At 39.3% G+C, this 16,850-nt stretch overlaps 1 protein-coding gene across 5 annotated transcripts; it reads right to left on the bottom strand.

The window, feature by feature from the left end:
- Positions 1-961: 961 nt before the first annotated feature.
- Positions 962-14,738, bottom strand: sh3d21 (SH3 domain containing 21). Of its 5 annotated transcripts, XR_006824614.1 has the most exons (18): positions 14,595-14,738; positions 13,769-13,926; positions 13,611-13,668; positions 12,521-12,630; positions 11,889-11,979; positions 11,722-11,783; positions 11,598-11,637; positions 11,052-11,146; positions 10,536-10,637; positions 10,119-10,170; positions 5,933-5,983; positions 5,738-5,855; positions 4,757-4,925; positions 3,355-3,435; positions 2,950-3,146; positions 2,442-2,567; positions 1,867-1,930; positions 1,679-1,724 (listed from the first exon to the last, which is right to left on the bottom strand). XR_006824614.1 is itself a non-coding variant. In XM_046046150.1 (17 exons), exons 2-17 carry the CDS (start codon positions 13,892-13,894, stop codon positions 1,692-1,694), a joined length of 1,449 nt encoding a protein of 482 aa, XP_045902106.1. In that variant the 5' UTR covers positions 13,895-13,926; positions 14,591-14,738; the 3' UTR covers positions 962-1,691. The 5 variants fall into 5 exon arrangements, 4 of the variants coding, with proteins under 4 accessions (XP_045902106.1, XP_045902103.1, XP_045902105.1 ...); XM_046046150.1 differs by lacking the exon at positions 2,442-2,567 and having other exon boundaries at positions 962-1,724; positions 14,591-14,738; XM_046046147.1 differs by lacking the exon at positions 2,442-2,567 and having other exon boundaries at positions 962-1,724.
- Between the last annotated feature and the right edge of the window lie 2,112 nt (positions 14,739-16,850).

The raw sequence follows: 16,850 nt of genomic DNA, 5'->3' as shown, positions 1-16,850 counted from the left end.
CTGCATCTGTCCAGTGCCTTTCTTTGAGAGCGGCGAGCTGTTCTTTGTCGGTTCATCCCCTCTTTCTCCTTTTTCTAATTTTAACAGGGAGGTTTTTTTTAGTATTTGACCTCTCATCTCAAATGCTTCAGTTTTCAGCACTCCCCAGCATTTCCATCTTACTTGTCTTAAATCCCTCCTATATTGATGTGCACTGTGCTGTAATCTAGAGACATACAGTACTGTATTTATTCCTAGTGAGTCAATATATATAAAAGCTGTGTTTTACAATTTATAGGAGTTTTTGTAGTGTAAGCAGCACCTGTCATCACTTACATTATTGAGTATTTTAGAGGTCCCTCAGTGGAAAAAGTAAAAATCTTACTTGTGTTTGCAGGGCTTTACAGAAAGGATATTCATTTTTCATATCTTTCAAAAGTTCAGAAATATCTGCAATATCAATCGACCCTTTTTGTTTGTTTTATTTTCATTTATTTCACCCCTTGTCCAAGAGGGAAGATACCCTTAATGATTATTCAACACAGTTTTTAAAAATAGTATGTTCCCATGGCAGTTTCAGAAGCACCCGGTTCCTGATGAGTTCCAGATGTCCTCCAGATGTGCGCTACAGTGGGCAACACTAGTAGGCTTAGACAGGAGCACACTACCGCCGCCGACACCATTTGGAGCCAAAACCAAATCTATACGCGTTACTCTGAAGATGCCGTAGTCCAAATTTAGTCAAGTTAAATAGCTCTGCCTATGGTGGTTGTTTTTTCTCATTAATTCTCTTCCCACGTTCTCTACATCCATCGCCATGAGTCACAGTGTTCTGAGTTTTCAGAGTGAGTCAGTTTTTCTCGAGTGACACTGGATGCCTTTTCCACTTAACTGCAAAAAAATGCAGTTTACCACAAAATCTGTACAGCCCCTGAAGCGGTTCAATGGCACATTTTCAGGAAAGCACCATCCAACATCAACCATTTGCTTACACGTTTACTCATCTGAAAGAAATGTTTTTGCTTTCTATTATGAGGTCACTTGTGCCAAGCAATTTCCACCAATCTTAGCATTCACAAGTTTAGCACTTCTTTATGTAGAATAGTAATACAGTGCCCTCCAGTGGAATAATGCAGTATTACATTCTGGTGAAAAAAAATTGCCTGCATGTTAAGCCATGTTTTTGACAGTAGTATTTCATCTTTTAACATTCTGGTAGCAATGCCCCTTTGGATGATCTAAAATTATATTTGAGGTCTTTGCAAAAGACATCACAATATTTCATATTCTGCTGAGACAGTAATTATGTAAATGTTAATTATTGTAAATGCACAGTAAAACCTATTATAAAAGTAATAAAGGTGACAGTTGAAACAGAACAATGTAATACATTAATTTGCTACCAAACGTAACCTACTGACAACCAATATTTGATTTCCAGCATTCAAATATGTAAAGATTTTAACAGCACATCATTTAAAAGTCTTTTGAAGGATCATGCTTCTCTGGTCCAGTGCAGAATTAGCTTGGTCCAATGTTCAACTAAACTTTCTCATTTAGCCCTCGCTTGTGTCTGCAGTGGGAGAGCACACTTGTCTTCTCCATCTCCATTCCATGCCAGAAAAATATTTATCTTGTTTAAATTTGCAGTATGAGAGCCTGCGTGGCACAATGAGCAGGCAGGCAGCTCAGTCTCAGTCTGTGTTGGATTACTAATGCTTCATCCTCAAACTGTGCACTTCGTCCTGTATGGAAAAGACATTATTTAACAATGAATTAAACCACAGCCATGTCCTTGTGACCACAATTTCTGGATTATTTCTTGTGGCAATATGCAGCAGCCAGTAAGTGTGAATGCATGCAAAACTCAAGGCACGCCTCACTGACCTGCAGCGCTAGTCGTTTGTTTCTCTCCTCCTTCAGTTCTTCTTTCACTTCCTGCATGTCTTGTCTGATCAAAAGAGACAAACAAAAAGAGGAGTTTGCAGACCTGGGTGTGTCTAAATAGGTCAAGATGTACACTGCAAGTCAAATGAATAAATGAAGGTATATGACTTTAGAATGTTACTTTTGTAGTGAGCATGAATTAGACAGAAGTGGCCTTTTTTTCCATCACTCTAATGAAGCACCAGTGGTGAAAAATACATTGTGTGCCACTAGCTTGTAAAAATATTGAAGCATTTAGCAGATGCTAGATAGAGCCAGATATTTCCCTTGGGAGTTGGTAGAGACCAAAAATAGTTAAACAGTTGACATTCATCAGGTGGCCAGAAACGCGACTCCAAATGAATGATAATGTTGCTTGGTAACTGGGCGATAAGGGTTCCTAGCTTGATTACTGGCATTACCATATAAAAGTTAACATATGGGTGAACATACAGTAAGAAACAACTTCAGGAGGATTGTGTTGTGGGTCATGTAGTGCTGTTGGGCAAAAATGGAAAAACGCATTTTCAAAATACTTGACCCTGTAGACTCAACCAAGCTGCTCTGGTTGGAATCACATGACGAGGGGTTTTGAAGTGCCATGGCCAGGAAATCATGTGTTTACAACTGCACACAGCATGGCTCATGTTTACCAGCCAGGCCTTTGTGATGTGTCCATATGAAAAGCAAATCAAAGAGAGAGAGAGAGATGCAAAAGATCTAACATTGTTCAGTCCAGATTTTTTTTTCTCCCTAAATGGAGCACATGTTTAGTGTACAGTTTGTATTTCTCTTTTAGGCTTTGATTAGTCACTTCCTGTCTGTGCTTGTGCCCACAAACACCAGAAATTAATTTAGGTCCGTCTATGCCTTCTCAGTTAGGGAAGATGGGAAACTTTAAGGTTATGAAGTCCCTCTCTGTAATTCAAGGTAAGACTAAAAAAAAACATACAATAGCTTTACTTTTGTTTTAAACACCTCGGGTAAATGAAATTGGTTGCTCAGGTTTTAAACACACCCATATTACAAATGAGTAGTACTTACTCGTGTCGTGTCTGTAGCAGCTCCAGAGCCATCCTCAGCTCTTTGATCTCAGCCTGCAGGCTTTGCACAGTTGGTTCTTCTTTGTGGGCCACAGTTCTGCCATCCACAACCACTTTAGGTGGTGCTGGTCGAACTGGAGGCGGCGTCCTGGGTTGCTGATCAGGCTTTGCAGGTGATGACAGGACATGTTCTGAACTCTGCAATGAATTAGGTGGCATGGCATTGCACAGACCACTGAATTTCCTTGGCTTTATGCTAAAATATTTACTCATCAAATTAAAATGTAAAATACACAGTGCACAATATTGTTGATTTCTTTACTGAAGCAGAGCTAAACTCGGACTGAGGTTTCATCATAAATAACACGTGCTGTATTGTATCTAGAAAGCAGTCAATGTCCCAAACCTTTTGCAAGCCAGGGAATTTCTCTGTCTGGGCCTTTTTTGCTGACACTTCTGGTTCTGTCTGGTCAGTGGCATTCTTGGCCTGCAAAGGAGCATAAGCCACACCTTTTTATAGCAATCATTGCTAAAAATAAATCGTCACATGCCTTAAGATCTCAGCGTTTCCCACAGATTGACAGTGTAACTGTGTGTATGTGTGGGGTGGGGGGGTGGGGGGGTGGGGAGGGGGCAGTCGACTGTCACAGGTGTTATGCCGAATTTTGCATGCCTGCCGAGAACGCTATAATATTCTTTATGGGGTTCATCAATAGTTATAAATGATTAATATGATTAGACTTAGTAAAATCACCATTTCTTCAGACTCAGCAAAAACATCTGGCATTAACCTCATTCAAACAATGTGAACAGCAGTGTCCTAAAAGAACCTTAAGAAGTGAATTGCATAATTCGGCAAAACAGATGTTGTAGGCTACCTTTTTTAGCGCCTTACATGCTTGCTAATAACTGTTTTGAAGATGGGTCTCCGACATTTACAGCGTGGGGGGAGCTAACGAACCAAAAACTATTTTAAAATGGGTCGCCAAATTTACTTGGGCGGCTGTTAATCTACCTGGGTGACCCGTCCAAGTAAAGCCTATGTATGGGAAACACTGGATCTCTCATGCTAACACCATGCCAACTTAACAATTAGGTCTGTCTTTTGTTCAGTCAAGTACAAACCATACAAGGATAAAAGGAATACATGCCTTCATTGCTTTTAATAACCCATAGAGATCAGGCCCAAACTTGTTTCTGTCAGTGTGAAGTGGGTGTGTGAGTATGCGTCTAGCACTAGGGTGTTTTCTCTTGCTCAGACACATCTTGTGGCTACATTTCATTATGATCTAGAGTGCAAGTGCAGACATTGTTATCTTTTTCTCTCCTACAATGATTTCTTTTTTATGACTGCTGAACTTTAGTGGAAAATGCATAAGTCTGGGAAATAGTCTTGAAAAGTCATTTCTCATGGCATCGTTTTCCTACATTTCTGTGATTGTTGTGCTGAGAATCTTTTGACATGGAAATACGTCACTCCATTTGGACTGCATGAAAGTATACCACTAAAGAACAAAAGGACCCTGTCAATGCAAGGCGCCACTAAATGTTTTCAGTTCTGTCTGAAGAATGTCTATTATCTCCACTGTATGACAGAAATGTAAATACCTTTACCTGTCAAGTATGTACAAGATAAAGTAGGGAGTTTCCTCATTGTTGCAGTGATAATCTCAAGTTGTCATCTACAGATTGTCAGTGATTCCTGCCTCAGTTAAGCATCCATTGTGCAATTCTTCACTTCTATAGTGTTCACACTTCTGCCAAAAGTTGTTAAAATAAAGTAATGACTCAAAGAGTCTGTCACTAACGTGGACTCCTGTAGCCAGGCCTGATGGGGGTCTCCTGTGCGGGGGTTTGGCTCTGTTTGCTGTAGGATGACTCAGCTTTTCAGTCTGCAACTCCACTCCATCAAACTGGTCTGTCTCTTTCTCCTCTGGTTGTTTTGGTGAAACAGGAGCCACATCACCATTAGTTCTACTGAAAATAAGAGTAAAATTTTATAAGATTTGAAATTGTGTCATCCTGTGATAGAAATGAAAACATATTTGGTGAAAGTAAACTGTGGTGCACAGGTTGTCGATCACATTAAAAAAACAACTTTGAATGTGGTTTCCAGTTTCCTAAGCTCTGATGGGTGCAGGTGCAGAGCATGGCATATCTTTCACTTTCACAGCCAACATGCATTGGTGAAAAATCTCCAGAGTCACAGTTTTAATTACTTTAATGCATTAGTTAGATCTGGTATGAGGTTTAATCAGCCTTGAGGTAAAGGCCTGGAAGACTGAGCTTTTAAAAAAGGTATCCCTTCCAAACACATTTGCTTGGACAAATTTTCAGAAAACGCATGTTCTCCATTAGCCGCCCCCTCAAGACAGGGCCGTTTTTGTTTTCTCAGATGTGTGTGTGTATGTGTGTGTGTGCCTATTTGTGTGCATTTTGCTCAGGAAACAGGAAATGGGCTGCTCTCTACTGTTTAGGCCCAATCTGACTCATCCCAGAGTTTCCACTGAGCCACTAAAGGTCGGGCATCCTGGCATTCTTCTTAAAGGACACCATGGCAACTGGTGGCAGCAGCTAAAACCTTTAACATCTAAAGGCTCTGCTGCCGGTGCCAGACCAAAGAGGAGAAAGTGTTCCTGACATTTCCTCAAGGATTTTTTCTTTAGAAAGGTTGCAAATGAATCACGATGTCCCTGAGTTAGAAGACAAATTCTCTTATGTGTCTTTAGTAGTTTTGCATGGAGATTAGTTGTGAGCCACAACATCACAGATGCATTGGCATCACTTACTTGGGTAAAACCTTGTTGGGTTTGTCTTTGACTGGAGGCGGGCTGGGCTTGATGATGGATGGCAGCTTGACTTTGGTTGGAGGATTGCTTCTTAGGTCCTTAGCCTCTGGTTTATCATCTGTAAAGCAACTCCCCAAAATTATTTAGCGTTGAAAGGAATGCTGTAAGTATAGTAAAAGCCACTGCCTTTGATACCTTTTGCCTTTGCTGTACCGCCTTTCTCCATCGCTGAGGCCTCTGTCTTCACTGAAACAGTAGTAGTGAATGAACCATTACCACAAAGTTGTATTTGGTATGTAAATAGCACAGTTGCACTTTAGATAAAATATTAAAAGTATGTTATTTGGTAATCTTAAAATTATAGAATTGCAATGAAGCAGTGGGATTGGGATTTTTTCAGACAAATATTGTCACTTTGACTTCATTCGCCACCTTAAGCAACTGCTTTGAAGGTGCTCTCAATCTGCAGGGCATTTCCTGTGTCATTGTGTGTATGATATAAATATAGTGCAGGTTGTCGTCTTTTTAGCATGCATGCTCAGCAAATCTGCCCCCCATAGATGAAAGCTAATTTATATGTATTATTGTTTTCATTGACATGACTTAGGAGAACTACAATACTGCCAGTAAAAACCCACTGGCTTATTTTATTCATGAATTTGCATCTGTTTATCCCAGAAAGTGTTATGGTTTAATGTGGTGGAGGGGGGGGGGGGAATCTGCTGGTCTTTTAATGGATAAAATGTAATCTAGTTTATGAGCAGTTGCATGGGAAGGTGAAGATTTGCACATCACTGAAGCAGTAGCACTGCAGTAACAGTTCCCAGGGGTCTCAACAAGTTCATCAGGGAAAGTCACTCTAGCTCAGCTCATGGAAAAAACACAGCCCCTGAGGGGACTCTGCCTTGGAGACAGAAATTGGATGCTTGAATTAGAAAGCCTCAGCGAACTGAAGGTAATGTGAGATTCCTGTTTGCCATGCAAGTCAAGTGCTTATTTCACATACTAGCGGTTGAGGAACCTGGTTACAGCTTTGCTAAAGAAATATAAGCACAAAACTAAGAAATAAAACTGCTCTAATGCATAGCCCTAAAAAAAAGAGCATATCGGTTAGAACTCAGAGATGCATAACGGACTGAATGAGAACATGGGAAGCCTACCTTAATTGTTCAAATCATTGTGCAACATTCCCTCTCAAGTAAACCATCCATACAGCAGTAGTAGCCCAAGTGGTGCTTCTTGTGCTGGTTGTGAAAATCTCTGACAGAACTCTCCTCCGTCCCCCCACCCCCTCATTTCCTCCAAGACTCCTGAACTGTGTCATGTGACCAGTCTAACCATCCCCCATCACACTATAGTCTGAGACTTCCTGTAAAATTCTTGAGTGATACTGAGTGGGGGGAAAAAATGCTGTAATGAGTATAATGCAATGCAAATTGTAAGCGCTACAATTCAGTCAGTTCTTGGTGACATCTTTGAATAGCTGAGCATCTTGTATGGAACCGTTTCACCCGTTGTTCAACCACAACTGTTTTGATGCATTTTGAATTACCAGCCAAGGGAAGAATTGAAGTTCCAAAGTTGACATTTTTGCTCATTTGTCTGCAAATTTGCAACTTGCACTCCTCAGCTGAGATTGACAAGAAGCCACATCCTGCTCTGTGTGGTATCTTATTTAAAAGGCCGTTAATGCACACTTGCTCCTTTTTTTAATCACCAAACTTTCCGGTGGAACTTCGGCAGCAATAACTGTGAGAATACATCAACAATTTAGAAATCTTAAAGTAATTTAAACTTTTACAAAGAAAATCTACCACTGAGAAATATCATTGTCAAATATCATGATGATTAAATGTTAACAATCCTAAAAAACTCTTAACTGCACAAAAGCAGCAATCTGAAATAAGCCAAAAGTTTAAATTGTCTTATAGTTTCCCTGTAAAATATAGGATATCACACAGTACGACACTGTGTGTGTGTGTGTGTGTGTGTGTATTTTATTATAGTGCATTAATGGGGAAATGGGCCACAAAAACAGACTTCAAAAGTAAGTATTGGCATCATCAGGCATGCAAACTCCTCACCTTTCGGCAAAATTTGCCATTTTGAGACCAAAATGGCTCACCTACGTGATTTGTGCAGATCCGATGAGATTTTATTTTTTGGGGGGGGGAGTAGGTTGGTGGTTATATCTACCAATTCCACTCTGGCATGAGCTTTGCAAATTTACAGCTGCAGGTACAATAATAACTGTCCTGTCAGATACAGTTGTTAAGTTTATAACTTTGGCCACTGTTATTAACCATTAATATCAGTTAAGCTAATTGTTCATTTATGAAGACCAGAGGCAGCACAGTAGGCTACATATAAGGTAGGCTAACGTCAGCAGGATAAAAACGTCAGCACTGGTGTTTACGCTGGTGCTATGTCCCCACCACTTTTTGAAAGCGTTTGTTACAACCAGAAATGTTAAATAACAAATGAAAATGCTTTTGTGAAAAGTTAATTTGCACTTATTTATTTATTTAACTTAAACTAAAAAAAATCAAGCTATTAATTATAAAATGACCCCAAAACGCACACATACCAGTCAGTAACTTTAACAACTTCTTGACCCAGTTTTCCATTCTCTTATATTTTTAGATTTTCAATTGTCACCTGCCACCTGAATTTTGTGTTTCCCTGTTAAATAAATAAAAACATTTCCACTATAAATTATTATTACCTTAAGGAAATTGCTGCAGAAATTTTACCATAATACAGGAAATTTAATGTTTAATGCTCAGATTTCTCTGGTGGAGGACTCCCCGACCTCCCCAACTCATATATCCATCCATCCATCGTCAACTTATTATTATTATTATTATTATTATTATTATTATTATTATTATTATTAATATATAATCTTTATTTGTAGAGCACTTTTCAAAAACAAGTTACAAAGTGCTTTAACAAGTGTATAGACAATACAAACAAACAATACAAGATAAAAGCAAGAAAACACTGAAAAAACTAAAATACACGTTTAAGATAAATATAAAATAAGTGAAATAGAGGGATAAAATAAAGTTAAATAAGATCGGGAAAGGCTCTCCTATAAAAGTATGTTTTAAGAAGGGACTTAAAAGAGTTCACTGACTCAGCCAACCTGATTTCCTCGGGCAGGCTGTTCCAGAGCCTCGGGGCCCTGACAGCAAACGCTCTGTCCCCTTTAGTTTTCAGTCGAGACTCTGGAACAGACAACAGACCTCTGTCCGAGGATCTCAAGGTACGTGCTGGTGTGTATGGGACTAAAAGTTCAGAAATATAACAAGGCGAGAGGCCATGAAGAGCTTTAAAAGTGATCAATAGAATTTTAAAGTCAATTCTAAAACATCCTGGGAGCCAGTGTAATGAAGCTAAAATAGGGGAAATGTGGTCATATTTCTTTGTTCTGGTTAAAAGCCTGGCAGCTGAGTTCTAGACAGTATTTGTACTTATCCTGTGTACAGGGTCACGGGGCCCAACTCATATTTCAGTATTAATTGTTTTCTATAAAGTAGTGGCAATATCATCTTGTCTTGTTCTCATGACACCAATATCGTGTATCATCTCCTCTCGTGAGCTCAGTGCATTGTCACACCCCTAATCTGAGCCCTTATGTCCCCACTGCTTATTTAACACACTGTGACGCCCTTGCATGTTGGTGTCTTACCCTTTTTGCAGTACACAATTGCAAGTTATCTATACAAACATGTTCGTTTAAACAGACCCCTCTGACAACGTTTCTGCATGTTTATCTGCTTGCGTATCCTTCTCGCCTTTTTACCCCTGACCAGTTTGCATGCCTGCATCACAATATAACAATTATACCACAAATACTCATTCTGCAGACTGGCTACTTCAGAATCATATGTATTGTCTTTTTGGATGTGTAACAATTACTGTAATGTTGCTGCTGCAACCAAATTGTAGGGAAAAAGTAGCATAAAATGGAAATACTCAAGTAAATATATGAAGGACAAGTAATTATACGTATTATTATACCGTAATTAAGTACGGTTGGTTCTTGTGTAAATGTACTGGAAGGAACAGAAGTGAATGTTTAACCAGTGTAGTGAATTAATATATAGAACTGTACAAGGGCTTTAAGTTGCTTCAGCAGCACATTGAAAAGGGAGCCATTTTGGCTGCTTTTATACCACATACTGAAAATCCAACCAATATTGGTGCCAATTTCTCCATCTACTAAAACAACAGTCCATCACAGTCCAAACTGGCAACACACTGCAGCCAGAAGCCATGAGGCAGAAGAGAACCTCTTAAACATATAGCCTAAAGCTCCCCACTCTATAATGTTAAACAGCATTTGTTCAATACAACATGCATGCGGTTCTCTTACCTGAGAGTTTCTTGTTTAAGTTGCGTGTAGGCGGTTGGCTTGTGGTCCCAGACTAGAGGAGGAAAAATGGAAAACTCAACAGGTTGGCAAGTATGTCCCCTTGTGAATTAAAGGCATGTCTATTTAACGAAATCTTTCCACTAAGGGAATTTTCAGTGAGTAATTCCAAAGCAGAGGATGTTAAAGACAACCCTGACTCACTGCATACTGGCTGCACACTTGCTAAAGTAAGACCGCAACAGCGAGCTGCTAAACAAATAGGCATTACGTATTTTGAATTTTGAGTATTTCAAAATAATTAAAAATAAAGTATGTAAGATCTGAATTACTATAAAGCTTGTCCATGGCTTCATGGTAGCATAATGCAATTGTCAAATCTTCAATATCTTGAATATTGGGAAGGTCCAGTCCACTCACTTGCAGACTGTCCATTGGTGGTATCACCATGACAAAGTTATCAGGAAAGAAGCCACAGCGTCCGTTAATCTCTCCCTCCCACCAGCCTTCATCTTCTGTTTCCTTCAGATGGAGATTAAAGAGTCGCATTAGAAGTTCAAACATAGCCATGTCCTTTGGGACGTGAAATTGCTGCACAAGAGTTTACCAAACGGTCAAGCAAGACATGGCTGCCTTATTATCAGTTTATCATGGGTATGTCAAATCTTTTTCTGTGGTAACATATGATTTGGGCAGCTACCATATTTGTGTCATTAAAACAAACATGCGCCATCTTGGTCACCGTGACACATGAATTCCATAAAACTGGTTGTGTTGGATGAACAATATGGTACACCTGCAACTACTTTTGTAAGAAAAGATATTGCACCCTGAGGAGTTTATGAATACCGGTATGTTAAAAGCATGACACTGTGGGAAGACATGTTCGAAACACTGCCTGAAAATAACACAATGGACAATACAATGGACACAGACCTTTCTCAGTATCACTACAACGTCTCCTTTGTTCAGTTCCAACTCATCCTCCGCTTTGGCCTTGTAGTCAAACATGACTTTACAATACTCCACAGCTGAGGAGACGTAATGGAAGAAATAACATGGTAACATGGAACCTGAGCATTATATCACATGTGTGACAAGAATACAAGGTGTCAAAATTTATGACTAATCTTATCGTTCTTGTACACAACCTTAACATTACTAACTTGCATAATAACCGGAAAGCGGTTGTGACACACTGGATATAAAAGTTGTAAACTTTGATCCCAGAAGGATTTTCCACTCTGATGTAACCTTCTGTACAGTGATTAATCACCCCACCCAACCATTCAGGTAAAAGTTCAGGAATTACCACTTGTCAAAAGTCGACTGTCTTTCTGGCTATAAATAGACTATAAAGACTGTCTAGTTGCTTTGAATTGCTGTATAGAATATAGAAACAATGTTTAAAATGAGGGTTTAAGAACTAGCAAATGCTTTATAGCAGCTTATGATGACTTTAAGAAAAACATGTGCTCTTACCATTTTTGGCTTTGTTTCTCACACTTGCTCTTTGAGATATCTTCATGAGGACAAAAACAAAAGTACATTAAGACAAAGGTAAACAGTTCAAATGCTTCAGAAGCATAATTTCTGCATTACGTACCTCCTTATTGAACACTGCATCAGTTAGCTTGGGTCTTGTTTTGCCCTCGTTCTGCTTGCTGTCTGTAAATAGAGTATAACCAATAATGAGTTCTGCTGGGGGGTTTTTTTGTTTGTTTAGACATACAGAAAAGGGAACCAAAAAAAGTAAACATTAGTTTTACCCACCTTTAGGGGAAACAAAAATTTCTTTGACAAAATTTGATGGAAATGCTCCCACTTGGCCATTTTTAATCCCCATCCACCACCCATCTTCAATCTGTTGCGTTATGTAAAGGAGAGACAGCAAGACGAAACAAAACATTTTAAAGACAAAATAAGTATTTCATGGCTACACTTCAGCAATATGATAAAACACTTTGGCTTTCATACTCTCACCAAGCATACATTTCAGAGATAACGATCAGCGTGTTTAAGATCTGATTACTTGATGGCATGAACTCTCAGAACTAGTCAAATCAGTCCCCATGCATTTCCGTAAAGCTGTAATTTGTCCAGGAAACATGCTTGTAAGCCTGGCAGGCCAAATATAAAGGGAATGTCATATCCAAACAATCAATGAATGCCTTTTGAAAACGACCTTTTATTTACCCAGAGAAGATTGGCTAAGCAAACATTCACCAACTCCCTGATTTACATACAGTGCTAAGGGTTTGGCTACCAAGCAGCTTCAGCAAGCAGCAGGCAAATAGCTTACTTACAGGCAACAGTAGACTACCATATCTTGTTTGAAGAGCATCACTGTTTGGTTTTTTGAGTTCAAATGTGAATGTTTGAGCAGTAATAAGAAGGGAATCTACCTCTTTGATGATCTCTATAGTCTCACCAACAACCAGCTCCAGCTCATCTTTATTCATAGGGCTGTAGGGAAACGCTACCTCGCATTTCCTTGTCTGTTTCATCTTCTTCGCTGGAAAGACAAAGAATCACCAACCACATCAACAGACCGACATAAACTTCATAATCTATTGGTAATGCTGATGGAGAGAAGAGCTCAATAACGTTGTTTTGTTTAGTTAGTTAGCAGAGTAGTCAATTCTCAACAGAATGGTGAGACTGCAAAGCATTTGGCACTCACATTTCTAACATGTCTACCCACTGAAAGGCACTCTTTGTTGAAATCTGCTCCATTTTCACACATTGAATCTAGGATTTGTGTTGTGAGGAAGTGGTAAACATATTTACAGTCAGCATGCTTGCTGCACTGTCTTGCTGAATGCATGCACCACACTAACCACAATTTTTAACACCATAAAAATTACAATATGAAAAAAACAACCTTGGATACCATCGTCCACTCACTTGCAAGCTGAGATAATGGGTTCGTATTGCAATGTTTGCAGATTTTCTTAACAGGAAAATTACACTTATAATCATTATCTACTAATATAATCATCTCTTTTGCCTGACAGTAACATAATGTGCCTGACGCTGCAATGCCAGAAGACAATTTTAACTCTGCATCTTGCACACAAAGAAGTTGGACCGGATTGAAGTATTCAATCCAAAGATGATGTGGACCATTTCAAGATGCTGATACCATCTCCCAACAAAATATAAAAAAGCACTCCATTGTGGGTAAATATTAGAACAGGTGTCTGCTTACAAAACAGTTGTGTATTTTTTAAAGATAAAAATTGTACTGTATTGCAAAAAAAGTATTTGCCTGATAAATGTCACAGTTGGGCAATAAAAATGAATGAAGACGTTGGCAGGAGTCTGAGCCCATAAAATATTCTTTGATGAAACTTTGCATGCAAAATAACCCTAGAATAAATATGTAGTCTTTAAAATGAAAACCCTTCACATCCTTTTTGGACAAAGTACGAATAGCTACATGCTTTCTAAGCTGATAACAGTGGAGAAAATAAAGAGTAATTAGCACTGTACTTTTTCTAAGGCTTCGTGGTTCCCTTTTGCTGTCACCTATCAAATAGACTGGCACCTCCTGTAATGAAAAACCAAAATGAGGTATATTTTAAACATGAGCACACAAACACACAGTACAGTAACAGTACAATGCTGTGGGCTGAATAGTGTTAACAGACCTTGACGAAGGTGGCAGGGAAGATGCCTCTCTTTCCTCCCAACTCCCCCTCGAGCCATCCCTCCTCGCTGGCCTTGGTAATGTTTTTAACCATATCCCCCATCGTCACTGTGAGCTCGTCACCCATGGTGCCCTCGAAGTCGACCAGCACCAGCGCCTCTACAGTGGAGCCGTAAATGGGGCAGAAGATTTTATTCTTTGCACAAAGGCTGGTTTACTTGCTTCACAAGTGATGTGTCCTGACATTTCAAAACTAAGACAAACCTCTATGCAGTGGAGGCTACCCAAGGATGTTGGATTTGAGCGAATGTAAATTATTAGGGATAAATTGTACATTTTCTTCTGTCAGTAATCAGTCCTTACAAGTAGAAAAACATATTTTTCATGTCAGCATTTTCTTGCAGCAATAAGAGAACCTAACTGAACTGAAAAGTCAACAATCTACAGAGAAGTCAGCCAGCTTCAGTAGGTTTTCTGGCACTCCCTGACAAAAAACATAACAACATAACAAAAAATAAGATTACCCTAATTTTCCCACAAACACAAGTAGCCTAAAAATAGTCAGTCTATGCAAAGGTATGTGGATACCATTGCTTTAGCTTTATTTGCATGCCAAATTTAAAATATGTCAACCGCAACAATCAATGATAGTAGTATTAAAAAAAATCAACAGCATTTGTGAAGACACAAAATTCATCAAGTGTTTCATTATTTGGCACTTGCTCCTCGTGTTTTGCCACAGGAATGCAATCAGACAGACAGCTGAGCGAATTAACACATTAAGAAATCCCACCAGTATATAAGAATAAGCGATAACACTCACTCACCCATGGTGTCTTTCTGTCCTTCTCCTTCGAATTTGAATATGTAATTCCTCAGCAAAGCAGCAAACAAACTCTTGGGTAGAAGGAGAACTGAAAGAATGCTGTGCTGTCTAAGACTGAGATATTGCAGCCAAGGCCCTTCTTCCTACTTGTAAAACATTGAGCAACTTTTCCTGAGGCTTGTCATGGCAAGTCAACAGCTAGGAGTAGGTCAAACACTACAGAGAGTGGAGGGGGAGGGGGCAGGAGGAGAGAGGGAGAGAACAACAGGTAAGACAGGTTTATAGTGACAGTACTTATTAGTGTGGCTTCAAATGGCCCACAGCAACATAGTTCATCTGCAGCAACAAAAAATATAGAAGGCAAATATCAGCATTCACAAGCTGTACAATTACACTTTAAACCACGTCTGTTGGCTCATTCCATTCTCATCTCCATGCCACATGATGCAAACTAGCTGCAGATTTGAAAGAAATTCAAACTCAATACCTTATTTATGCTTCTTGAGAGTAGTTTGTTTAAAATGTTATGTGTACCCCTTGAGGCAAAGTGGTTGGCCATTTATAGAAAGCAGAACCAGGCTACACAATACTGAATTTCACACACCAAATAACACGTAGCAAAGAAAGTAGCCAAATCCATTTTGTAGGAAGATAAAAAATGTACTTTAAATAGTGTGTGTGTGTGTGTGTGTGTGTGTGTGTGTGGAGAGAGAGGGAGGGAGGGAGGGGGAGAGGGAGAGAGAGAGGGAGAGAGAGAGAGAGAAAGAGAGAGAGAGAGAGAGAGAGAGAGATAATATAATTTTATAAAAATAAATAAAATTAGTATGTGAGGTGTAAATTACCAAATATAGAAGAATAAAGAGTGAATGTAAAAATGCACTTAAGACATACAGGTGCTGGTCATATAATTAGAATATCATCAAAAAGTTGATTTATTTCAGTAATTCCATTCAAAAAGTGAAACTTGGATATTATATTCATTCATTACACACAGACTGATATATTTCAAATGTTTTTCATTTAATTGTGATGATTAAAACTGACAACTAATGAAAATCCCAAAATCAGTATCTCTGAAAATTAGAATATTAACTTAAGACCAATACAAAAAAGGATTTTTAGAAATGTTGGCCAACTGAAAAGTATGAACATGAAAAGTATGAGCATGTACAGCACTCAATACTTAGTTGGGGCTCCTTTTGCCTGAATTACTGCAGCAATGCAGCGTGGCATGGAGTCGATCAGTCTGTGGCACTGCTCAGGTGTTATGAGAGCGCAGGTTGCTCTGATAGTGGCCTTCAGCTCTTCTGCATTGTTGGGTCTGGCGTATTGCATCTTTCTCTTCACAATACCCCATAGATTTTCTATAGGGTTAAGGTCAGGCGAGTTTGCTGGCCAATTAAGAACAGGGATACCATGGTCTTTAAACCAGGTACTGGTAGCTTTGGCACTGTGTGCAGGTGCCAAGTCCTGTTGGAAAATGAAATCTGCATCTCCATAAAGTTGGTCAGCAGCAGGAAGCATGAAGTGCTCTAAAACTTCCTGGTAGACCCAAACCATCACTGAAACTTTACACTGGAGTTCAAGCAACGTGGATTCTGTGCCTCTCCTCTCTTCCTCCAGACTCTGGGACCATTGGAAGGAAATGCTAAATTTACTTTCATCAGAGACCATAACTTTGGACCACTCAGCAGCAGTCCAGTCCTTTTTGTCTTTAGCCCAGGCGAGACACTTCTGACGCTTGTTCAAGAGTGGCTTGACACAAGGAATGCGACAGCTGAAACCCATGTCTTGCATACGTCTGTGCGTGGTGGTTCTTGAAGCACTGACTCCAGCTGCAGTCCACTCTTTGTGAATCTCCCCCACATTTTTGAATGGGTTTTGTTTCACAATCCTCTCCAGGGTGCGGTTATCCCCATTGCTTGTACACTTTTTTTCCTACCACATCTTTTCCTTCCCTTCACCTCTCTATTAATGTGCCTGGACACAGAGCTCTGTTTCTGGAGAATACAAGGCTCTGAACTGAAATTTATTTTTATGCACTGCTGTGTTTTGGTTCTCAAGATGATTATTCACTTAATGAACTATACTTTTGATTGTCACCATGCAAATTGGTGGGAGTCTAGCTGTGGACATTAATCAAGCTGCAGCTTGCTTCCCATGAGAAAATGACATTAACTGCAATAAGTGGCATTTCAAATCTGAATTGTTCTTATACCTGAGATAACTTAAAATAAAAGACAAATCAATGCAAATA

Source organism: Micropterus dolomieu, linkage group LG03 (assembly GCF_021292245.1).
Source record: "Micropterus dolomieu isolate WLL.071019.BEF.003 ecotype Adirondacks linkage group LG03, ASM2129224v1, whole genome shotgun sequence".
Taxonomy (NCBI): Eukaryota; Metazoa; Chordata; class Actinopteri; order Centrarchiformes; family Centrarchidae; genus Micropterus; species Micropterus dolomieu.
This window is presented reverse-complemented; position numbering and strand designations above follow the sequence as displayed.